The 23,411-nt window shown below is 47.4% G+C and overlaps 8 protein-coding genes across 8 annotated transcripts; 4 read left to right on the top strand and 4 right to left on the bottom strand.

Moving 5' to 3' along the window:
- Positions 1-22: 22 nt before the first annotated feature.
- On the bottom strand, positions 23-1,272 carry N7484_002380 (uncharacterized protein; the record flags this gene model as incomplete). The annotated part of the gene is made up of 4 exons (XM_057112800.1): positions 23-215; positions 276-799; positions 879-926; positions 1,000-1,272. The coding sequence occupies 4 exons, from the start codon at positions 1,270-1,272 to the stop codon at positions 23-25; spliced, it is 1,038 nt and encodes a 345-aa protein (XP_056977537.1).
- A 2,226-nt stretch (positions 1,273-3,498) lies between these two features.
- Positions 3,499-3,777, bottom strand: N7484_002381 (uncharacterized protein; the record flags this gene model as incomplete). Its single annotated transcript, XM_057112801.1, has 1 exon — positions 3,499-3,777. One exon carries the CDS (start codon positions 3,775-3,777, stop codon positions 3,499-3,501), a length of 279 nt encoding a protein of 92 aa, XP_056977538.1.
- Positions 3,778-4,451: 674 nt separating this feature from the next.
- N7484_002382 (ankyrin repeat domain-containing protein) lies at positions 4,452-5,507 on the top strand (the record flags this gene model as incomplete). Its single annotated transcript, XM_057112802.1, has 1 exon — positions 4,452-5,507. The coding sequence occupies one exon, from the start codon at positions 4,452-4,454 to the stop codon at positions 5,505-5,507; it is 1,056 nt and encodes a 351-aa protein (XP_056977539.1).
- Positions 5,508-8,290: 2,783 nt separating this feature from the next.
- N7484_002383 (stress-regulated transcription factor RPN4) lies at positions 8,291-10,330 on the bottom strand (the record flags this gene model as incomplete). The annotated part of the gene is made up of 2 exons (XM_057112803.1): positions 8,291-9,438; positions 9,505-10,330. 2 exons carry the CDS (start codon positions 10,328-10,330, stop codon positions 8,291-8,293), a joined length of 1,974 nt encoding a protein of 657 aa, XP_056977540.1.
- A 4,225-nt stretch (positions 10,331-14,555) lies between these two features.
- N7484_002384 (uncharacterized protein) lies at positions 14,556-15,206 on the top strand (the record flags this gene model as incomplete). Its single annotated transcript, XM_057112804.1, has 2 exons — positions 14,556-14,721; positions 14,785-15,206. The coding sequence occupies 2 exons, from the start codon at positions 14,556-14,558 to the stop codon at positions 15,204-15,206; spliced, it is 588 nt and encodes a 195-aa protein (XP_056977541.1).
- Positions 15,207-16,192: 986 nt separating this feature from the next.
- Positions 16,193-16,549, top strand: N7484_002385 (uncharacterized protein; the record flags this gene model as incomplete). The annotated part of the gene is made up of 1 exon (XM_057112805.1): positions 16,193-16,549. One exon carries the CDS (start codon positions 16,193-16,195, stop codon positions 16,547-16,549), a length of 357 nt encoding a protein of 118 aa, XP_056977542.1.
- A 2,056-nt stretch (positions 16,550-18,605) lies between these two features.
- On the bottom strand, positions 18,606-19,296 carry N7484_002386 (histone H4). Its single transcript, XM_057112806.1, has 3 exons — positions 19,282-19,296; positions 18,922-19,197; positions 18,606-18,867 (listed from the first exon to the last, which is right to left on the bottom strand). The coding sequence occupies exons 1-3, from the start codon at positions 19,289-19,291 to the stop codon at positions 18,842-18,844; spliced, it is 312 nt and encodes a 103-aa protein (XP_056977543.1). The 5' UTR covers positions 19,292-19,296; the 3' UTR covers positions 18,606-18,841.
- Positions 19,297-19,964: 668 nt separating this feature from the next.
- Positions 19,965-20,671, top strand: hhtA (histone H3). The gene is made up of 3 exons (XM_057112807.1): positions 19,965-20,048; positions 20,210-20,317; positions 20,379-20,671. Exons 1-3 carry the CDS (start codon positions 20,024-20,026, stop codon positions 20,654-20,656), a joined length of 411 nt encoding a protein of 136 aa, XP_056977544.1. The 5' UTR covers positions 19,965-20,023; the 3' UTR covers positions 20,657-20,671.
- Positions 20,672-23,411: the final 2,740 nt, after the last annotated feature.

A 23,411-nucleotide genomic window follows, 5' to 3' on the forward strand; every position in this document is an offset into this window, starting at 1 on the left:
ATGCATGTGATATTTATGTACATCACGTCAGTAATATGGATTGAAATCCCGAGCCAAATAGATCGAACCCTTCTGCCAGCCCGTCTCCTTCTGCCTCTGCTTCTACGTAGCCCGGAGCTAGTTCAATCAACGCGTCCTCCACTTCGTCATCGTCCACCTCTTGCTCCTCTGACTCAGTCAATAGAATCTCTAGAAGCGGTTTTTTCATGTCAAGCCTATCAAAGAACATATTGTTAATTCATATCGCTCATAGCCTTCCGGGCTTTTGAACTTACGCTTCATCGTCAAAATAAATCCTCTCGTCCATCGGGTCCTGTTCCTGTCCATATGGTTCTAGAAGGGTTTTCAATCGCTTTCCCGTCCCTATTATAGGCAACGACAAAGAGAAGAAATTCAAGGCACGAATGCGGTAGCCTTGATAAGGCACGCCATTAACGTAGGAAAGAATAAGGAGTACCATGCCGGTATTCAGCGCATAATCATCCACAATAATTGGAGAGGGATGATAGGAATCATAGACTGCCTCCCCCACATTGTTAAAGGCTACGATGCCGAAATCAGCAGTCTCCAGACCCTGGTACCGCTTGATGTTATCAAGGGTAACAAAATCATTCTCCCTTGGCGTGATTGTAAATGTTTCTTTTGCGACATGACCCCACATCCTATTGTAATCATAGAACATCAACTGAATCTTCAACCAAAGCGCCCAGTTGGTTGATGGTCTTGGGGCGTCTGCAGTAAGATACAAGTCCCAAGGGACAAGCTTACTGTGGTAGTAGCAGCCGTAATTGGAGATTTCCTATAATGGGTCAAAAAACGGATACCTCCCGACGTCGTCGCGGACCGATTGTAAAGAACAAAATAAATAGAAATCTCACCTTCTGCGAGAATCGTTGTTCTGGGTCTGGGGCCTTGTTTGTATATGACTGTTCTATATTAGCCTCTATATCCAGAGATGTATATGTTATGGATTTATTTATAGGGAATCATAGAACGTACATCTCGGAAATCTTGCTGGGCGGTGACCCAGGTTTCAATCAGGGATCGACGTTGTTGAGCCTTGGAGTCATCCGTTTCATCGTCGCTCAAGACCCAGTTTTCCCGAACAAAGCGATACCAGCCCTTCACGATCGGAGGGAAATCATAGGGCTCGACATTAAAGTTCTCTGTTGGGGACTTGATGAAAGAAGGAATGCCACCTGGCCAGAACTTGGCTTCTGTCGTCAAGGTCGGTTCGTCAAGACGACGCTGAAAAATTCCAGGCATAGCCATCGTGGCAAAGGGAGACGGTGATGATGATGATGATGATTGATACTTTGATCGTTCTGGGCCGTATTCTGAACGAATGAACAGTCCAATGAATCCCTTTCTTGGCTCAAATGCCAGGTAAATGTACCCAAGATGAGGTCAGGCAAAGAAACAAGAGAAAAAGAAAAGGAAGAGCGGAACCTTGGAATTACTAGTAATATAAATCATAATAGATGATCTCTATGTGGAGACGAGAATTACGCCCCTCGATTTTTGAGAACGGGCCCCTGGATCCCTCGGCAGTGTGGCCATGTTGAGCTTAGCATGGAAACTGTATTACCATTTTTCGACACCTGGTAAATAAGGCTTGAAATCTGAAGATAAAACACTGCTAATAAGGCTACAGAAGGAGCAGAAGAAGCGAGGCGATTCATGCTTGATTGTCTGAGCAAGAAGAAGAAGAAGAAGAAGAAGAGGCAAGTCTAGCTCTATATAGAGCTGAAGACAGAAGAAAATAAGCTGCTAATCCCGACGTTCAACGCTGATCCTGACACTCAAACCGGCAGCGTGTTTGGACTCGGGGATGCACCTCAGCAAGGCACGGAGGTGAAGCACAGCGGACCAGGATCTTCTTCTGACAAACACTAACCTTGGAAGCTAAACCCCTCAGATCCTTTTTATTTTCCTAGACAATCAACAACAACAAAAAAAGAAAACAAAAACATACAACAGTTAGGATTCGCATGTGGTCACCCACCATACTACTAACTAACCGGCGTGTGGCTTAAGTACGGCTGAGCGGACGGGAAGCCCTGTTCTCCACACCCTATGGTCGTATGTACTAGACAGAGTATTGCAATGGCATATATGGCGCAAGACTTTGCTCATGGTCCAAACATCTTCGAGGTTCGACTGGAGGAAGATAGGCAGAGGACTGGAGAAGTACAAAAGTTGGTGGACTAAATCCAGATCCTGATTTTATTCACTCTATCCACCGTCTCCAATGAAGTCAGAACTAGTGTCACACACAGCTCGAATCACAAGGTCCACATTCAAAAATTTATTCAAAGATTCCCGAGCGTTAAGTTACGAGGATCATTATGGCAAATACCAAGATCCGGATATGATTCATCATCTCCATGATGGGAGAGTCTATGCATACAGCCACTTGAATATACACATTCATCAGATCATCTTCTTGAAGATAACCCTGAATGAGATGACTGCTCTTATGAAAGCAAAAGGGAACTCCCAAGGTAAACATGGAATTTGGTCTTGTCATTGGAAATTGCTCCGTCATACCAGTTCCGAAAGACTGGATACAGTATGTATAGACAATTCCGACAGATCCATATTCTGGTAAGATCTATGACAGATTGTTTTGTCGGGAACGCCTTGTTCAAAGGTCGGAATTTGCCCCGAGGAAATTCCACAGGAATCCAGGGTATTTAAATATTCTTCACTTTCAATGCCAAAGCGTGTACGAAATGAGCCTAAGTCTAGAGGAAGGTATGCATCTAATAGCATGATGACTACCATCTCCAATAGCCGAATGAGCCATCCAGCATGGGCGCAATTCAACCCCAAATCAGGGAGTGAGGATTGGAAGATGGCCAACATTCGATTTTCTTGCACTACCTGATAGTGATATGGTCTTTTGCCTGTGCGTATGGTTTCAATGGCACGCTCCTGGTGACGCACGCGATCCTTAAGATCTGTCGTACTTGAAACCAGCGTAGATGGCAATGTGATCGATCTTTGTATTGTCCCAATTGCTTGCAACTGAGTTCATATTTTGACATTCCATCAAACCAGCTGATAACCCAGATACTTGGTTATTCTGAAGCTTAAAAGGTGTGCCCACGGCACAGTTAATGTATACTCCGACTGTATTCTTGCAGGACTCATCCACCAGAGGAAGTGATAGCAAATGATCGCTGGTGATTTCAGCTTGCCTACAAACCACATGACTTGACTCTGGAATAGCCGTCTGAAAGATTTGGCATATGGCCACGGTATTTGAATGGCTCAAGGGATGATTGAATGGCATATTTACCCATGAACTGCGTGAAGTCAATTCCTCCATTGTTGTTTCTTTGGCTTTATTGACCAAGAATTCAACCAAGTTGAAAACTTTCTCATCGAAATATTTAAGACTTTCAAAATCTTCTAGATTCTGTGTATGATTCACGTACACCGGAAGGTCACAGGACAACCGTGTCCTCCGAGACGAGCTATTGGTGACTGTGGTTACACCCCCAACAGAAGAGATTCTAGCTCGTCATCTTGATGAACTTTTAGGGATGTGAATGAGTGAGAGGGGCAATCAAATCGATTCAGGCCTATCGAATTTTGTGTGAACAGCGGTGCAACTTTAGTTTCGCCCTCAATATCTGCATCATCGTTCTCGTAAATGTGTTCATCACTGAAGACATCACTAGGGACAAGGTATTGGGTGATGGGCAAAAAGTCACTCGGAACGTAGTTGTCAAAGAGCGGATCATCAAGAATCTGCGTCTGCAGAGCCATGTCATTAATATCCTCAGCGTTTGCAACCCGGTATCGATGCGGCGAAGAGGTTAATTTTGTCCAGTTTCCTTGACTTCGAGATCTGGGCAACTTGAGATAATGTGATAAGGCCAGCACTCATAATTTGGCTCATGGTTGATATTAGTAGAGAGAGAGAGAGAGAGAGAGAGAGAGAGAGAGAGAGAGAGAGAGAGAGTATGAACATTGGCCCATGGATAGAATCTAGCTCTGCTTTCAGTCTTCGAAAATCACATTTGAGAACCGTCGGACTAGCAGGATTGACACGGGTGATATGTAGACAGGAATGATTAGTTTCCATGGTCGGCATTCCAGATCTTAATACAAGTGAGGTCCATAGGGCCATTCCGTAGGGCAAACAAGTGGGAATAGAAGCTGCAGGTCTTGGTTTTCGGTGGGTCTGCACGGGTATCCATGAACAATCCATGGATCGCTTCTGCACTTTCAAATGGGCTATCAGAGTCAGATCCATCAAATCTAATGCATAGAGCCCCTCAATCACATTTCTCCATGGAAAATTTTCTACAGATTAGATGGAACAGGTCATCTTGCGACCAGTCTCATGCTGAGTCATCCATGAAACTAATCCTTAAAAGGCATGAGGCTCTCCCCACAAGATTGCCGGTTTATCTCAACTTCTCCAACTCCCTTCAAGCATGTCGTTCAGCGAAGTGGGCATCATGATGCAAGAATCAAGGCGAGCCGACGAAGAACGAGAACTAGGGATGGGCCATGTGAACAACCGCCTCTCTTTTATAGCGCCAAGGTTCCCGCAAACAGAAACGCCCATGGAATCAGAACAACACTTCCTCAACGATATAGCCGCTCACTTCGCCTCCTTTGAATCCGCCTGTCGATCAGGAGACCTCCACACTGTCCACGCAGTCATCTCTCCGCAAAAGCGCTCAAGCGCATTCCTCCATCACGGCCTAATACTCTCTCTCGAATCTGGCCATGTCGATATCGCCCGCTATCTCCTCTCAAGCGGCGCCCCTATTACACCTAATACACCCGTACATATCCTCTCCGCACCACCAGATCAACAAATTGCACTTTTCGAACTCCTCGCGCAGTCGGGCTGGGGCCCCAATATCCCCGGCGATTATGGAACTGTCCTGCTACCGAAGGTAGTAACCCACCTGCCCGTGTTGTGCTGGTTTCTCGCACACGGCGCAGATCCGAATCTAGGTGCGCATCATGATAGCAGTGATGTTACGGGTCAACCGAATCCGCAATCTTGTGCTGCGCTGGAAGCGGCCTCGGCGCGGGGTTCTGTTGATGCTGTGCGATTACTTCTTAATGCGGGGGCGTCGATTCATTATGGGACTCCGCTGCATTTTGCGGCGGGGGCTTGTTCGCCCGGGATTATGCCTAGAAGTGTTATCAGTAAGGAGTTCGATGCCAGTCGAATTCCGATTATGCAGTTGCTTGTTGAGCGGGGGGCGGATGTGAATCAGATGGGCGAGTCGAGGGTTGTTGTGCATCATCCTATTATGTATGCTGTTATGGCTGGGGCGGTGGAGCGGGTTAGGTGGTTACTTGAGCAGGGGGCTGATCCTGAGGCGAGAGGGGCTTGGGGGAGTGCGGCGGAATATGTTGAGATGGTTGGGAGTGAGGAAATGAAGAGTGTGCTAAGGCAAAGTATGCTTGAGAGGTCGAAGGGGAACGGGGAGGTATTTGGGAATCTTGCGATGCGGTTCAAGGTTCGATGATGAGGTTACAGCATAAAGGGAATATATACGATACACGCGTTTCTTAGATGTACAGCCAATTTGCATTGCTAGCTATCTCGATTTAATGAACATACTTCCATTCTATCCTTTTCTAAGGTCAACACTCTTGACTGATACATTCAAGTCTACTGTACAGTATGAGCACATCAATGAGGGTTTAGCCCTCGCATGCTGACCTAGCCAAGCATCATGCCTGCAGATCCGTACCTAGCCATTTGTCTCGTGCTCGTCATGTGATGTATGTTTGCCTTTCAAGATTGGGAATATCACTTGAGACCGTTACCTCACCTTTAGCTAACACTGATTCATCCATGAAACCTGAAATATACCCAGTCCACCCTGTTTTAAAGTGTTCTAGCATAGCCACCACAAGATGCAGTTCTATATGTACAACTTCAAGGTTCAAACCTAGGCACATACAGTACTATACAAGCCTAAAACACCAGACGATCCGCGGTCATAACCTGCCACTATTCAAGATCCCCACCTCTAAAAATAGCATTGTACACGAAACACGAGTCTCCTCAAAAAGCCACCTTGCAGCCACATACAAACATCGCCAACCCCACCACCCGAAAACAGCTTAGCCAGATACGTACCACCTTAGTCATCAATACTACAGTATCTCGCACCGCCACATACCACCAAATACACTTTGGCTCCATATTTCCGTTATCGATAACAAAGTTTCATACAAACGGAATACACGCACTCGGGTCCGGGTGGGTCCTACATGTGGAAGTTACATAGCTACTACGGGCAATAATGTTCATTCATTGCTGACCAAAGGTAGAAATGATATTCGCTTTATCGCATAATCCAAAGCCACATACTCCACTGGTTCCACCTGTGGATACTGACTGGGGAAAGCTGACACGGTAACCCAATTCTTCATTAATCTTCTATTGCTTGCTAGATATGGAGAAAGGAGTCGGGATGTGGATTCGTGACCCTTTCTGTGGTCTCTGTTTCTCCACTTTCGATGTACAGCTACGTGTACTTTGGGATTGAAATCGCCGCCCTTTTTGGTTGGATTGGATTGCGATAGGCGATGGGCCTTTCGTTTTTGAGTGGATGGGATTCGTATGAAAATTGAATTCCCTTGTCGATGAGTGCCAATCGGATGGCGTAATGGAGCTTGGATTTGTATATTCCTACATTTAGCAGTCCGAGGATAGATTAATTATTTCTCAATATTTGATTAATCTATATTGTTATTCCAATAACACATGATTCATGTTTGGATTCGCGTCATGTTGATCAGCATCGGGGCCAGTCTCGTATGTACTGAGGACATGTTCTATGTATGTACACCCATGGACTCATGGACCTCCTGGCCGTTATGTCGAATATACAAAATACGAAACTTAGCCTTCGAATGGACATCTTTGCATCCCAGATTAGGATGTCCCACAGACAGGTAAACACAGATAAAGTTGAAATTGAGTGCATAGCAGAGGACTCGATCGTATTCCGCAATAAAGTAAAGGGGCCAAATTCCGGCTACGAGAAACGATCCGATCGTATTCCATCTGCGGAGAGGATTACCCCTCACGAAGAGCAATTCCTGTACCCATTTCCCCTAGTAGGTTTAGGGTAAGGATACGTGATAAATGGGGTCGAGAAAAAGGAAATACAACTATTGGTTATGCTCGGGGCCATTTACTAACCACGTACGGAGTACGGAGTTACTGGAAACTTCATTTAGGGAATTGTTTTTCCCTTTTCCTGTTTCTGTTTCTTGTCTACAAGGGTCGAAGCTTACCCTGCATTAATACTGGACTTAAGGGATTCGATAAGCATTGCTATTGGAACAAGGCTTATTTTGTCTTTTTGTTCCGCAGGCCGCGGGCGGCTACTGTAGCTGGGTTGGTGATCTGTGCAGACAGCCGATGTTTCAAGTCCTGTGGATTAAAGCTGAAGGTGGGGCTAGTGGGTTCTGGTGAAAGTTCAAAAGTACCTTAGCTGGGTTTATAGATGCGAGGTGTTCCCTGCACATTAGATAAGTTTACAAGTTAACCTTAGACGGGATCCATTGGAAAGAATCAGTTTGACGTTCAATATTATCTATCAAAAACTATACAATCCCGATTCCCATAATGTACACATTTTTTTCCATATGGAACAAACCAAAAAAAGCCAAGCATATACGGACCCTTTTTAGTATACAAAACCGCAAAATAGAAGAAGCACCAGCCAATGCGAAGGACAATTGCATGCAAGACATCATCGCGTGAGATCATAAAACAATGAGAAGTAATAATAATACAGAATCGTAAGAGACATGAAAAAGCTGCAAGCGAAGAAAACCCACAAAACAGGCCTATACACACTGATACATGCTGGAAATTCTTTTTTCTTTTTGGAGAGAATGTGCGAACATGGATCGGTGAGGTGCCAAGATACCCGCACACGTCAGGCGAGGCAGGGGGGTATGGGAAGAAGCCATCCACAGGAGAGTGGGGTGCGTCATTCTGTGTTATGGTGATTCGATCGTCGACGTATAGTCGACGTCAGCCCGAACGGTGGAGGACACAACTGGATAATGACGTCAGTGGCCCCAGGGTTTCAGGCCACAAGGCCGCAACAATCAGCAGTCCGCAGACCCGAACTGGAAGAAGGCACCGACGATCTGGGACGATGTGTGGGTCCGCATTCTGGATCGGGATGGAGGTGACGTCATATGTCAATCGTAAGAAATAAGGATCAAAGGGATTGTTTTTTCGTCATCATGATGATAATCCCATCCCTCTTCGGATCATTCAGTCTCTTCCCCTGCGACGCTGTTTGCCAGGCCAATCAACTTCAGGGTGCACCACGCGCATGTGTCGGGTGAGAGCGTCGTTGCGACTGAAGGTCTTCTCTTCGGTGCACAAGTGGCACCGCACCTTGAGCTTGCGTGCATTGTGGATCGTATCCTCATGACGAGTCAGATCGTAAGGTCGGGAGAAAACAGAGTTGCATGGTTTGCCCGTAGATGGGTTGAGACGCTCGCACTTGTGCGGGCCGGCCTGGGAATTGCGTAGCGAGGTGTCCCGAGTAATCAGATGACCCCCAGGAGATGTCTGTCGATGCGCCTCCCGCTTGTGTCGCTGGAGCTTAGCAGGCGACTCAAACCGAAGGGTACAGCCATGGTAGGTACAGGTGTAGGTGCCCGCATCCGAGTTCGTGTTAGTGGGCCGGGAAATTGGCTTGGCGTGAGCTTGCGGGGTCATCTCCGCAGAAGAGTGTAGATCGCTGCCGTTAGAGTCCACTCGGGGGAGGGTGGAAATGAGCTTCGGCTGCTGGAGGTAGGTCTGCGGGGGCTGGCTTTGCTGGGTAAAAGAAAAGGGTGCTTGCGAGACCGGAGCGTATTGCGAAGGGAAAGCATCCATAGTCAAAGCGGGCTGGAGCGATGATCCAGAACTCTCACGGCGCAATCCAAGAGCGTCGCCCAGGTTGAAGTCGCCCTGTTGCGGAGGGAACAAGGGAGCCATAGCAGCATCATCGTTCTCATTGAAGTCCAGGACCGCATCCTTGGGGGACATAGTTTTGAGATCGCCTTGACTCATGGTAGAAGCCATGGACATGCCATTCTGAGACATAGGAACACTCGTAGCCATTTGGGGTTGCAGACCAGAGGCGTTCATATCGGATGTGAACGGAGAATTTTGGCGGAAAGGTGATCTTTCGCGCTTAATCATGCCAGAAACTGGAGATTGAGAGCGGGCAGACATGTGACCCTGGTTAGCGGCCTGCAATCGGTCGGCGATGACATTGCGAGGGGCCATGAGATTCTGGCCCATCGGCTTGGACATCTGAGGAGCGGCCATCATGGCTGGGTTGTAAAGCTCGTCCTGGTAGATATCGGAAATAGTGCGATTGAGCTTCGGAACACCAATGGGCATGCCAGAGTTACCATTGGCGTATTCTGGAAATACGTCGCTATGTAAGTACTGGTCCATCCACCGGTCATGTTCAGGAAATCGGGTCTCACCATTGGTCATCGACTTGGATGCGTCCTCAAGCTCGTCAAGCGTAGTCTGCGGGGTGACTGGCGAATTCTGGCTCACGGTGGAAACTGAGGGAGCCAAGGAATGCGAGTACTCGCCCTGCTGGTGCTGAGGAGGGGATTGTTGGTGCTTATATTGTTGCTCGATAATCGCCCTTCTCATTGCAGACTCAGCTTCCACACTGCTACCATCGTTGATCAATGGGTCGTAGTTTTGGAAGGCTGGCGCCAAGAAGGAATTCTGGAGGGGAGTCTGCACCGGTGTAGGGAGAGGCTTGTTAGAGCTGTCTGATCGGCGATGTTGAGTGTTGGGCGCAGATCGTGATGAGGTCGAGCTGGGCGAGGCCTTCTGAGGGTAAGAGGGAATACGAGCGGGGCTCAACAGCTGCAAGTTGCCATCCCAAGCTTGGTTGCTGGGAGCAATAGGCGGTTGGGCCAACATAGGCGAATAATATTGAGGATATTGCGACAGATATTGCTGTGATGATGGCGAGGCGGAACTCTGAATGTCCAAAGACGGGTTGTAGGAAGAAGCCGGGGTCATCGAAGGAGCCCCGTAAGACTGGCAGTCGACCGCCTGGGGAGGGTGAGTAATGGAGAAGGTCGGCGAAGAGAAAGTGGGTGAGGAAGGCGCGGAAGACGGCGGAGAGGCGAATTGGTTCGGTTGGTACTGAAAAGGTGGTTGCAAATATGATTGTTGGTACTGCTGGGAGTTCTCGGCGAAGTCAGGTGGGAACTGATCGTCTTGTATGATGATGTCCTCTTGGTTGTATGGATCGGTGATGAGACCCTTACGTGGATACATAAACATTATGTTATCACGTATAGGACGTCAGAGAGTGGAGATGGGGTGGGAGGTGTTCGCCACCGGGGATGGCGAGCTTTTATATTTGGAATTCCGACGGCTTAAGGTCCGAGAGATCCTTGGGAAAGGCCGATCGGTTGGTGCTTTGGTTCTGATGACCAGGTTCTTTGGGCAGAGAGAATAATGCGAAGAGTCTGGAAACGTCGAGAGCGGCTCGTGATTGTATGTAGATGGAACCGAGTGAACCTTAATATGGCAAAGTCTGGTATTGGAAAGGTTAGAAAGTCTGGGACTGGAATGACTCGGAAGGATGAGTCAAACTTACATTGGATATTATAAAGGAAGAGTAATCTCGAAAATATAAGCAATGTGTGGGTGTATGAGTAATGGGAGGAAGATCAAAGACGGAGGAAGGGAAAGAGCTGGGCTTAAGAAGTTAAAGGGCCGCATCGTCCACATACAAGTACCATGACGTTCACCTAAATCGGGGCCGCTAGGGAGACCCAATGGGCTGGCATGGTGGAGAACCTGTACACTTGCGTTATCGGTCATTCCGCAACATTTCGGTACGGTGACGGCTCGATCGGCGGTAATCCATCCTATTCGGGCGATAGCGGTTTATCTCGTACGAAAAGATTACCCAGCCTGAAATACCCTAGAATGTACCGCGGACTTGTCCTACCGGGGGTTGTCGGATCCACTGATCTGCCGGAGAACTGTCTGTGCATGAGAATAGGATTTATTTCACAGACGATTTCCTGTTTGGGGATTTTTCCTGATTTTTCGATTCTGGGTTTTTTGGCCATTTCTGGTTTTTTGGCCTTTTTTCCTTTTTTGTTGCGATTTTCTTTCTCCCCCTTACAGTTTCTCTTACAGTCTCCGGTTTGAGTGGGCTTTCTGAAGCAGCCACAAACTCCACTTACGTTAATCAACATAGAAAATCATACCTGAAGAAGTAATCAGGCATCAAATCCTTCTTTGATTGGATTGGACATATAACCTCCAAAGCCCAAAAAAGAAATCAAGATAAATTAATCCGTTAAATGCTAGAATATTTCTGCCTGCATGATCCCGGTATCCCCGAAAAGAGTCATAATCAAAATATCAAAATTCGAGAATTACCTAGAAACTGCTAATTTCTCAATCCATGCAGCTTCGCTTAGAAATGGGAAAGATTCCTGCAGACCGAGCCAATCTACAAACTAGTACCGAATAGGCGATGGAAAACTCCAATTTTAGGACCCTATTCGACAGGGCTGAGCCACACCCCTTGAGATTTTTTCCGCGTGACCTGATCGAGTTAGTTAGTGGCTGCCGTACTACCCGTTTGATGAATAATGCCGAGGCCTCGCATTCTTGTAAGCCACTGCTGCGCCACAGACGCAGTTCCCTGGGTTGGGCGTCTACATTTCTGGGGTAAAATGATGATAATATCTTAAATTTATGCTGAGCTTACGCTGCCTAGACCTATCTAGGAAGGTAGATTGAATTTTGATACCTCTTTCCTGTATAGGCTGGTGTATACTGTCAACAAGAGTCGGTTTCAACCAAACCCGAATAGCCCCATTCAGGAATCCATATGCGAGGTACGGTGTCAGCTGGTGCTTGGATGGTCAGCTGACTCCGCGAGGAACTCGGCCGTAGGAGCCTCGTTCGAAGCAGTGTAAGGTAAGACCATCGCTTCGGCTACACTTCCTAGAAACCACGGTTTGGGGGTCACATGGCCCGTGGCCTGATAGCGCGAGTCGAGTCTCCAGTTCATGCTCACATGACACCAATAGCGATCGGAAATTCCAAATCGAGCATAAAGAATGAATTATTCATTGATGACTCCAATTACCAATACACTGACTCAGAGTATAGCCTAGTTTCGAAGGAAAATTCTTTCTCTAATCCCTGCTCGGGTGACTCCCGAATGATAGTAAATCATGCGGACCCATGTGCATAAAATACTGGCTATAATAGCGTGGTATGGTAGTACCGAGACAAGGGGAAACCGGCTGTTTGTCTTAGTGGCATGCAGCAAAATCCAAGCAATATCAGATCGGACGGGCGACCTCCGGGGGAGGGCCCGAGTGTAGTGGGTGCCGCGTCCCGACCGGAGATATCTCCCCAAGCGCGAACACCTAACGGCCGAATAACACCAGGTGACTCAGGATGATTTTTCACACAACTAGCTTGGATCCGGTGCCCGATTCCGTTGCTTTTCCTTGTCTAGATTCTACAAAAAAAAAACCTTCGGTCGGCATTAGTAGTTTAGTGCTGACCCGACCGAGAGACGCGGGTCCGGGGTGCCGTGTCTACCGAACAGTCTGGACCAGAGAAACGAGAGTCCAGAATTTCAGATAGCGAACACGACTATGTACATTCCTCTTGGCATTTTCGGCAACCGGATGATTTATTCTTGGATCCGAGACAGAAAACGTGGCCCTTGTCTGGGGAAAGTGGCGAGATCTAGACGGTTGGCCCACCACGCAGTTGCCCTATGGGTTTTTTTAAAATATACGAAGTATATCAGACAATACGAGATTCCACAATTCCGCAAACACGCAAGGCACCACGTATACCCGGTATGCGCCATCAGCTCGTGTGTCAAGCTGGGATGGGTCCCTACAGGGTGCAGAAATTTTCTGTCTGCCACGAAGGACGAAAAAATTTTTAACTTGTCAGCACCTTATTCAAAACGGAGGACGGCACCGAGTCCAGCCCTGCGAGGGTTTGGCGATTGGAAAATAGCAACAGGCTAATGCAGAAGAGATTTTCAATGGAATTGATTGGCTGGTGGGCTACTGCAGGGCACAGCCACAACGATGGTATGTGCGGAAACGCCGTGTAAAGGCGCTAGTGGTATTGTGTATCGCTGCAGGGAAGCCACGAGCTTCTGGAATCCTTCTAGCGTTCTCCGGCAACTCGGCACCGGGATTCTCCGCGTTGCATTGGATGAATTTTCTCCCTGAGAGTTGCATCTTGATTACTATTCATAATAATATTATTATTGAGCGTACTTCCCAACATTGCTGTAGTTTAGACGCTGGTGTCAGCATCTAACATTTTACTACACTGTATCTTGCCCGTTTCACAGACCCTGCACATTCCCGACTTATCCCGATATGGTGATCTATACTTCGAGTTTTGACTCACGGATAAATAATGTACATGATATTTTTAGATGACAAACTCATTCTCGGTGAACCAGAAGGTTCTGCACAGTCAACATGACACCTGTAAGACACGCAAGGGATCCCGAATGCTCATGCGGCTGCCTACGGGGTATTTTGTAGACCATGTCTCTGCATAGCCTAGATCGATGACTCGTTTAGAAATCCAGCCTGTTTAACAAATGAGGAAAGTCCATTTCCTCGCTTAAGGTGTCTGGGCCTTGACATTCATTCCTGATACATAGCTCAAAAGCAATTTACATGATTCGATGGAGTCTAGAGCCGGGTTGCGTGTCCTCAAGATTTTCGTAACATACCTGAGCTGAGTCTAAACCCTGTTCAGCCCAATCAAACCCAGTATCTGGAGGTGCTGGGTTGCGCGAGACGATCGCTTGTCTCTGATAGGGTGGTTGGCTTTGTTTCCCTCGTGGTGGCGCCGTGGGATCCCACATTCCATTTGATCTGAGACACGTCTTGGTGATATGCGTAACCGTGCCCTCCACTCATGCAATCTGACAGTTACAGTACTGGTCATTTCAGGGGTTCATGTTCATTACCAGCGGAGTTCTACCGGTTTTGTATTGCTGGTATCGCTGTCATGGTCAGTTTGTTCATTTCCGTTATATACAGTCGATGAATCACATTTCACATGTAAATCAGATTTCTCAAAACAAGACATAATACATATGCATATCATCTGGAGCTTCCGTTGTTGGACGTAGCACTCAAGATAAGATTTGCGTGGGGGAGGGTGGCACCAAAGATACAGTATCCACCTGGAAGCCACAGGGGATCAGCCGAATACCAAGGCCACTTACTGGTCAAAGACGTATCTCCAAACTGCTCATAATTCTGCTGCCTTCGTCCGCATTGCAGTTTTGTGTCGCGTGCTTGCTGCAGTAGCTTTAGCAGCTGAAAAAAAGCATGCAATCTCCAAGGCACCATGATAACCTGTGGCTGTACAATACAATCACGTGACAGCTGGACGTGCACTGACCGGCGATCCGATGCTACCAAAGTCCAACGTAGCCATCAGCCTTTGATCAACATAAGGTTTTCCAAACTCACACAACATGACTTTGTCTCAGGAGCTTGCATCGTGGTATTCTCCCTCGTATATGCAAACCTCTCATCCACCGCAAATTGGCGGTAAAGCACCATCTTCTCCGCGTTTGGCATTTCCCGCTGATAATGGAAACCCAACCTTATTGGCATTCCTCCGACATTGCGGGTGTCCAGGTCGGTGAATTGCAGACACTCGTTCCTGGAAAGGATCTTAACTGATCCATCCCCCATATAAAGTCGCTGAAGTAGCGCTCCTTGAAATGCGCACCGCGGCTGCCCAGCACCCCGATATCAACTTTGTCGCTATATCTCATAGTGATCAGCAGTCAACTGAGAAGTGGCTGAGTGCCGTTGGTGGTGCCGGTTCTGTCACTATTATCGTTGATGCCGACCGTGAAATTTATGCAAAGTGGGGGCTGGGAGTTGTTCCCTGGGGCCATGTACTCAGTCCATCGGGGATGTTGGCAGTCTTTAAGATGGGACAGGAGAAGGGTATCTGGAATCGGCCAACAGAGAGTGGTAGCAGATGGCAGTCCAGTGGGTATTGGGCTGTCGATGAGAGAGGTTTTGTACGATGGGGCGGCCCTGCAGCGACAGTGGATGAGGTGGTTGATACCGCAAAGGCCATTGAGGTTTTGCGAGAATCGCGCCAGGATTGATTACTTCTTGCTCGGCTCACTTTATACCCCTGATGTTGTGTTACCAGCACATATATCACAATTGAGATTAGGTTTGAGCTTTATTTTCCCATGACCTGCTGATATCCGTCGGTTGCTTGTCCCTCGGGTGTTTTCACTCAATGCTCACTCGTGTTCACTCACATTTTCATCCTTTAATCCTCGAGCTCAATTGAGGCTCGTAATTTTCTGCTTCTCTTTACCCTCAACTCTGTTGAAGTCCTCTGCGTTATGAGATCTGCCATCTTTTTTTCGCTGGGTGTCCTGGCATTGGCAGCAGGTGCTGCTGCTGTGTTTCTTTTTGAACCCGAATACTCAACAAATTATCCAGGTAGGCTCTATGACACATCGACGAGACTTCAGACGCCGAGTTTCCTAATCAAGCTCCAGGTATCCAACCGGCTTTCCTCTGTTCAAAACCTCGCAGCCTCCCAGTTCACCAATAAGCACGGCTCCTGGTGGACTGGCTCCCTCATAACCGGAAAAAAACTATCCACAAACTCTTCGTGACCTCCCAGTATGTGAACCCTTACGGAACGCAAGACTTTTATTGTGCATCCGTATTGGACCTGAGCAGCCTGGGGAATCAGTCCTTCGTGCAGTTTGGTGACGGATCATATCCTCCATCTGCCCCGTCTCGGCTTGTCATCGGCGTCGGTGAAAGTGACTTGGAATGTATCTCCGATGATAACCTCGGTACTATGCGCACCCACAGTGCCCACGGAGGTGTGACTTTCGACTTTGTCTACCATCTCACGACCCTGCTGCTCTTCAGCGGGGGCCATCATGTCATCTTTCACGACGATGGCAAAGCCTATGGGTGAAGTTTTCCCGCCTGTAGCACTTATGGCACCTTAGAACTCAAAGACCAGACGATTCAAATTGACACTCGGCATTCGCTGACCTGGTACGATCGACAATGGGGTAGCAATTGCCCTTACAACAGCTGGACCTGAAGCCATTTGCACATGCACGGTGGGTTCGAGTTCAGTATTGGGGCGTGCGATGGCGCGGCTGATTATTCAGAAGAACGCACGGCGACAATCCGTGAGCGAACCGGAGCTTTGACTCTCACCCATGTGTCTGTGACTCCTGATGTGGAGCATACTTGGTACAGCTCTGCTGGTAACAATACTTACCAGCTTTCTTGGGCTGTCCACATTACTGACTATATCGCGAAGCTCGCGATTGTTTCGATAACTGAGAAGCAGCTGCTCTTTAGTCCTACTATTTTAGAGATTACTTATGAGGGCTATGTCACCTTTATTGGCGTCTTCCTGTCTGCTGGGGTTGCGGGTTGTGATATGGTTGAGATTGTGGGGTAGTAAGATGACGATGCTCCGCACTCGGGCATATTTTGCTCACATGGAGCGTGTTTCAGAGATAACTGCTTAGTCTGGGTATGATTTATCTTCTCTCGTCTTGATTATTCCTTTAACCGGGGAATCAACTAACTTGAAGTCATCCGCAATCGTAGTGTAGCACTGGTTGCCCCCACAAGCGAGGACGGTAGCTTTCCACCTCGCCTGTTCCCAAAAGACAATCCCGACCCATTTCCACGAGGTCCACTCCCGCTTCCACGGATGCCCTAGATCAATCGCCAAGGATTCAAGCTAAAGAGATAACCTGGAGCAACATCTCCCGACATGTCGGAGAATTAATCCAGGATCACAGACCTAGCTGAGCAGTCACGTAGTGACCAGGGTCGAGTCTGAGCGGCCTCAAAATTGGGAAAGACCCACTTAGGCAAGGGTAGACTGGGGTTTGGAGTGGCCTTTGGTATGAATTTAACAACTCCCTAGAACAATATGATCTATGGTTGTGTCTCATGCCGCTCCTCCATTCGTCCATGTGTGGAAAGCTGGCCAGCTCAAAAACTTACTTTTTCTGCTCTATGGTGTTGTAATTGCGATTGGCTAAGACATGACTTGGAGTTGACGGCGACTGAATGATAAAAGGAAATCAAAAATAAAAACATACAACAGTTAGGATTCGCATGTGGTCACCCACCATACTACTAACTAACCGGCGTGTGGCTTAAGTACGGCTGAGCGGACGGGAAGCCCTGTTCTCCACACCCTATGGTCGTATGTAGTAACTTCAACTCGGAATTTCAAATACTATCCTGCGTGTTTCGCTCTCCTGGGTCCCTACTGCCATCCTGTGCCGTTTGAATGAGTCTAATAATCAGGCTTCTTTGCCAGCATCAACCCGTGGCGTCTACCTATGTGCAACCCGTAGACAAGTAATTCTCTCAGTTATTCTTCCGGTCTCGTGACAGTGGAATCTAGAGTAACGGGGTTAATGAGGAATATGACACTGTTGCATGTTCCCACTTGCAGTGAGTCTGGCATCGGTTGCCTTGTTAATGCTCGAGGCAGCAACAGCAACCAGCGAGCACGATCTTGCGATCCCCCGTCTATTCCTAGGTGAAAGAAAAATTGTAATAATTATACCAGGGCGTTCCTCGTCGAATCTCACTCGGACGAATAAGTCTTCGAGTCCCTGCTTTGTATGTAGTGGCACTGAGGAGGTGCGGACTCTGGTGGCTCTGATTGGTCTGTTGGATCGAGCTTCCTAATTTGGGGGTTCAACTTCCCAAATGGGAGGTTCAACTGTGGGTCCCAGGGTGGTTCAAAATTGTCATCTGCTGATGCATTTTAATTTTCTAGGTCGCAACTACGGTTTTTATTTAGAATGAGGTTGATTTGTGAGGTATCTGAGCTCCGTTAAAATATAAGGTTTTTTTTGGTATCAATTTACCAACATTATCCATGGATCATTGGTGGGTTTTTGTGTGGTTAATTTGATGCTTGTACAATATATATCTTCTACATATACACACCACATCCCCAACATAACCCGTACTTAGCATTACCGAAACGGGCAATTATTAAACTTGGGATTAAAATTTGCAAACAATGTGATGACATTAAAAATATGTAAGCATACAAAGTTCTTAATCTCTTAATCTAACATGATTGACAAGTACACAAGCTTCGAGGTGACAGACATGGAGCATGTCGAACAGAGAACGTGGACTTATGGACTACAAAGACTGCTTGACAGGAGTTACGATCGAAGGGGAATCAGAAAATTATGTTACACATGTTCTAAGTATACCAACTACATACAACACGAGAAATTCAAGACTCTTGCCCCGAAGAACTTTGAAAGATGAGATGAGACGCGATGAACAAGTGCAGCGAATTGACACGAAGACGCATGCTCATTGCGGACACGCAGGAAAATAACACGGGAACGCGTTACAGCCAACAAACACGCAATACCACGGACGACAGATCGACTTTAATACAGACGAATGGATTTACGAAGAAGATGATTGAGTTTCAAGTTAATTGTATTCGTATCGGATCACCTCACGAAGGAGTGTGAATCCCACCATCTAAGTGGTGCCAGCCATATGATGAGGCCGCTATGATACAGGAAAGCTCAGAAGCGAACACTAGCAGACCCATAGTGGACGCGAAAAGTGGTAGTCGTTGTAAAAAAAATTCAAACCCAGAGACCCATGTCGATAAGAAAAATCAGAGAACACCCCAACGTCCCATCATACCGTTTGTAACAACCCGGAAAAGAGAAAAGACATGATACGCTTAGCCACCGAAACCGTAGAGGGTACCTGGAGACATGTTAGAGACGCGTTGAAAGAGAGAAAGAACGCGGTGAAACTTACGGCCCTGGCGCTTGAGAGCGTAGACAACGTCAAGAGAAGTGACGGTCTTGCGCTTGGCGTGCTCAGTGTAGGTGACGGCATCACGGATGACACCCTCGAGGAAGGTCTTGAGGACACCACGGGTCTCCTCGTAGATCATAGCGGAGATACGCTTGACACCACCACGGCGAGCGAGACGGCGGATAGCGGGCTTAGTGATACCCTGGATGTTGTCGCGCAAAATCTTGCGGTGACGCTTGGCGCCACCCTTGCCGAGACCCTTGCCACCCTTTCCACCTGTTGAACGCGTTAGCAAGACGCGTCTTGGTTGAGATTTGATTCCCCAGAAGGGAAAAGAAGGTTAAGGTTGTAAAGACTTACGACCAGACATGATGAATGTATTAAAAAGTGGGGTTTTTGTTGGGAGAAGAAAAAAACCGAAGTAGTTGGTTGGAGTTGTCGAGAATGGGAGGAAGCGGATGGAGCTGGGGCAGGAGATATTTGTATCAGAGAACAGTGAGGACGCGGGGACTGGGAAATCACACGCTAGTGGGCGGATCAGCCAATCAGCGTTGAGGATCCGATCCGGCAGGCGTGATCTACCGGGCCCCTCTCAGCCGAGAGTGTCTGGATGCCGCCGCATAATCCTGATCCCTCGGTCGGTACACCTTCAAACATGTAGATCAAAAACCGAAAAAAATCAGTAAACATGTAGACAGGATGAGGAATGCTAGGAAACGCGTAGATCAGAGAATCAATCTCCTAGGTGGCCGGGATCAAAGAGAATGGGCGGGAAGTATTCGAGACCCGTGATCCTGCACGCTGATTGGCTGATATCACGGGACACTCGCTTACCCGGGATTATGTGACGGAGACCACCAGTACAAACGGATCAAACCCAGAATTCCATCACTAACTTCCGGGCCCATATTTGGTTGATCTGAATCACGCCCGCTGATTGGCTTGTTTTCCCATCACCCAGATCACACCCTTTCCTGCTTTCCTACAAATACTCTTCCCCCACCCACATCCAACTTCTCCTTCTCCATCCATTCGACAACCATCGACAACAACCGACTTTCATCAATAAATCCACTTTTTCCATCAAATCAAGGTCGGAAAAATGGCTCGCACTAAGCAGACTGCCCGTAAGTTGTTACATCACTATCCTTTCTCTCGCTGTCCACACCTTCGTCTTGCGATCGTTCCCACCTCATAAGGGCAACCTTTCCATTTTGGGACAAGGGTGGACGCGAGAACGCGTTTATCTCATAACAACATCTTTACTAACCTGTCTTCCCTTTCACAGGTAAGTCCACTGGTGGCAAGGCTCCCCGTAAGCAGCTCGCCTCCAAGGCCGCTCGCAAGGCCGCCCCCTCTACCGGAGGTGTCAAGAAGCCCCACCGTTACAAGCCCGGTATGTTCATCCCAACTTTAAATTATCATCTGTCCTCCCAGTCACTAATATCCCTTGCCAGGTACCGTCGCCCTGCGTGAGATCCGTCGCTACCAGAAGTCCACTGAGCTTCTGATCCGCAAGCTCCCCTTCCAGCGTCTGGTCCGTGAGATCGCCCAGGACTTCAAGTCCGACCTCCGCTTCCAGTCCTCTGCCATCGGTGCTCTCCAGGAGTCCGTTGAGGCCTACCTCGTCTCTCTCTTCGAGGACACCAACCTGTGTGCCATCCACGCCAAGCGTGTCACCATCCAGTCCAAGGATATCCAGTTGGCCCGTCGCCTGCGTGGCGAGCGCTCTTAAGTGCGCTGAATATGGTCTTTTCTTGTTGACTCTTCTGGGAAGGCGATACGGGGTTTTCTTTTTATGAATATGGCGATACACTATGGGTTTCTGCTTTCGAATGAATGGGTTTCGGGACCGGGTTGGTTCCTGAATTTTGCTTTTTTTACTGCGATATTCCACTGCCTCACCCTAAACATGGGACGGTTTTGTGGTGGTTTATGTACATCAAAGGAATAATTTCCTCTACGGATGCCTTAGCGTGCACCGTTTTATGACAGACGCTCAATTGCGATCTATTACTTAAACCAATCCTCTCCGTTTCTTTTCGTAGTCTTCAAGGACGCGTTGGCTTTGTTTTGATCCATAAAGAGATACCTGTGTATTGTAGAACGACGTGTGTCTTGTGATCCACTGACGCGTCCCTGCGTCCGACCGTACGCTCCGTCATGTAACGGTATGGAATCGCATCACGTCCTTCACTGTTACAACCAGTACCCATTAATCAAGTAGAAGTCCTCATGACAGTAGTATCACCGTCCCAGTGGTTCTTTGACACAAAAGTCCAAGTCTAAACCTATGGTCCTACAGACATTGCTACACCAGTACAAAAGCCTCCACGTAATGAAGTCCAATAATCAGGTTCCCCTTATTATCAGTGAAAGATTATCCCATCTATCCAAGGCTCTACAATGCTGGTTGCATTCAACAGCCGTATTCTTTTCGGTTCTTCTGAGCAGAAGCGAGGTCTTCAATTCCCTGCTGGGACCAACCCCTCATGAATGCATCCCACCATGGCAACAAGGCACGCGTCATCTGGACAGGGCATGCCCACCGGAATTTGTTCCCTGACAAGCAGCCCTGGAATTGAAAAAAGACTACTCTACCAACTGGCCATTCCTTTCCCCCTTTCTGGTTCTGTAGGTCAGGCTGTGATGCCTGACGCACTGACCAAGACGTCACCATTAGATGTGGGTCTTGTTACTATGATCTAGATTTGTTTCTTGATTTTTCTTCGTACAGGTAATTAATGAAAGAAATAAAGATATAGTGCTATACTACGAGTATTGGAGATTCTATTGATATCAATGTTATTATCATTTCATCATGTTTGACTTTAAGATCATAGATATACGTCCTGATCCTGTTGGGCCCATCTAGAGTGGGGCTGACAAAATGGATTCCAGAACGCTAACGACGCTAGGACATTGCTTGAGGCCTCAGGCAAGAAATGGCTAATGATCACAAGACTACATGATAACTAGTATAGGCAGCAGTGACTCACAACTTATGACTCATTTGCCACTGATGATTCCCGGGGTTTGCAGCGTCGCCGTGCCTCGAGTTCCAGACCGGCCCTGGTTTGGAGACGTGGATCGAGTATTGTATGCATTTTTGGTTTCTTTGTGCGGGGGTGATGGTGAATGCACAATGGATCTCATGGTAGATTAGACGTGGGAGAGAGGGCTGTATAGTGATCTGGGATGAATTGAAAGCCTCTGGAACTTCCCCTTTGGCATCTTGTCCGTTTTCTTGTAGTTTCTTCTATACACTGTTAACTTTGAGAAATGTGCCCTAGAGGGCTTGCTACGTCATGAAAACGTGCTTTAAGTGATTGGCAGCATGGCACAATAGTGACCACTATCGTTCTCCATATTAAAAAATATAGTGAAGCTCTTCCAACCATTGATCATATGCAACACCGATCCAGGTTTGTTTATTTCATGAGCTTAGAGATCATTTCAACAGCAAGGCTGAAATGTGAGATAACAAATATGGACACGCTAATGCTAGTAATCAGTCAAAATTTTTTATTGTAGAATGAGAACAAAATCATTTGTATGAGATTTCAACTAATGTAGATTGAGTATCGTCCGCACTAAGCAATTATATAGCTTTGTAGTGTTCGCTAGCTCATCGCTTCTGCCTCCCAATTCGACCCTGGTCCGCATGGAGAGTGCCTAGGATTTTGACCGTTTTGAGAGTTGATATATGCACTGGTCCTAATGCCTTCTCATAGCCTTGCAGTGCTCGCTGGTATATCACCTTGGCTTCCGTAAGCCGGCCTTGACATGTATAAATGTTGCCTAGGTTATTGATTGTGTCAAACGTTGATACATGCTCTGGTCCCACATCCTCTCATAGCCGTGAAACACTTGTTTATTTATCACTTTGGCTTCTGAAGGCCGTTCTTGATCATCATAGAGGATCCCCACAGAACACAAAAGATCCGCAGCTTCACTAATAACTTCTAGAATCGGTTTTACACTTAGAAAGCTATCGTCATGCGTAATAAGTTTCTGTTACGTGACTCAAAACTCGCTCTGACTTTTATTAGGTACATACAGTACCACGTATTTTATCGCTGTCCAGCTATTCCTACACCAAACTCGGGATTGAGATCATGAATCACCCATAAATGATCCCATACATGCAAACCGTATCCTCGTAACTCTATCTAGCGTAATGTAGTGGGCGGATCAGCCTCTACAAGCCCATGGCTGCATGGGAGTCTGAAGGCTTTGTGGAATGCAGCTTATCTGTGTGAGCTCTCGTAGCCATTCCGGCTTGTCCAGGCTGCATTCTCCCAGCAGCTCATATCACAAATTTTAATTATCAAAATGAGCCCATTATCGGAGAAGCATAGCTGCAAGCACTCTTGGTTCTGCCTCTTGATGTATCTTGAAGAGATATTCTAAGTCGAGAATAATTGTGTTCGTATGCAGCTAACTGCGGTGTCTCTTCGTGCAGCTTCCGCCATGATTCATCGTAAAGC

Source organism: Penicillium longicatenatum (assembly GCF_028827895.1).
Source record: "Penicillium longicatenatum strain IBT 33135 chromosome Unknown contig_1_segment0_segment0, whole genome shotgun sequence".
In the NCBI taxonomy this organism is placed as follows: Eukaryota; Fungi; Ascomycota; class Eurotiomycetes; order Eurotiales; family Aspergillaceae; genus Penicillium; species Penicillium longicatenatum.

Coding starts and splice junctions, on each gene's coding strand:
- N7484_002386 (XM_057112806.1), bottom strand. Junction 18,868..18,921: donor CGCTCTCAAGCGCCAGGGCC/GTAAGTTTCACC, acceptor ACATGTCTCCAG/GTACCCTCTACGGTTTCGGT.
- hhtA (XM_057112807.1), top strand. CDS start 20,024: ATGGCTCGCACTAAGCAGACTGCCC. Junction 20,049..20,209: donor TCGCACTAAGCAGACTGCCC/GTAAGTTGTTAC, acceptor TCCCTTTCACAG/GTAAGTCCACTGGTGGCAAG. Junction 20,318..20,378: donor GCCCCACCGTTACAAGCCCG/GTATGTTCATCC, acceptor ATCCCTTGCCAG/GTACCGTCGCCCTGCGTGAG.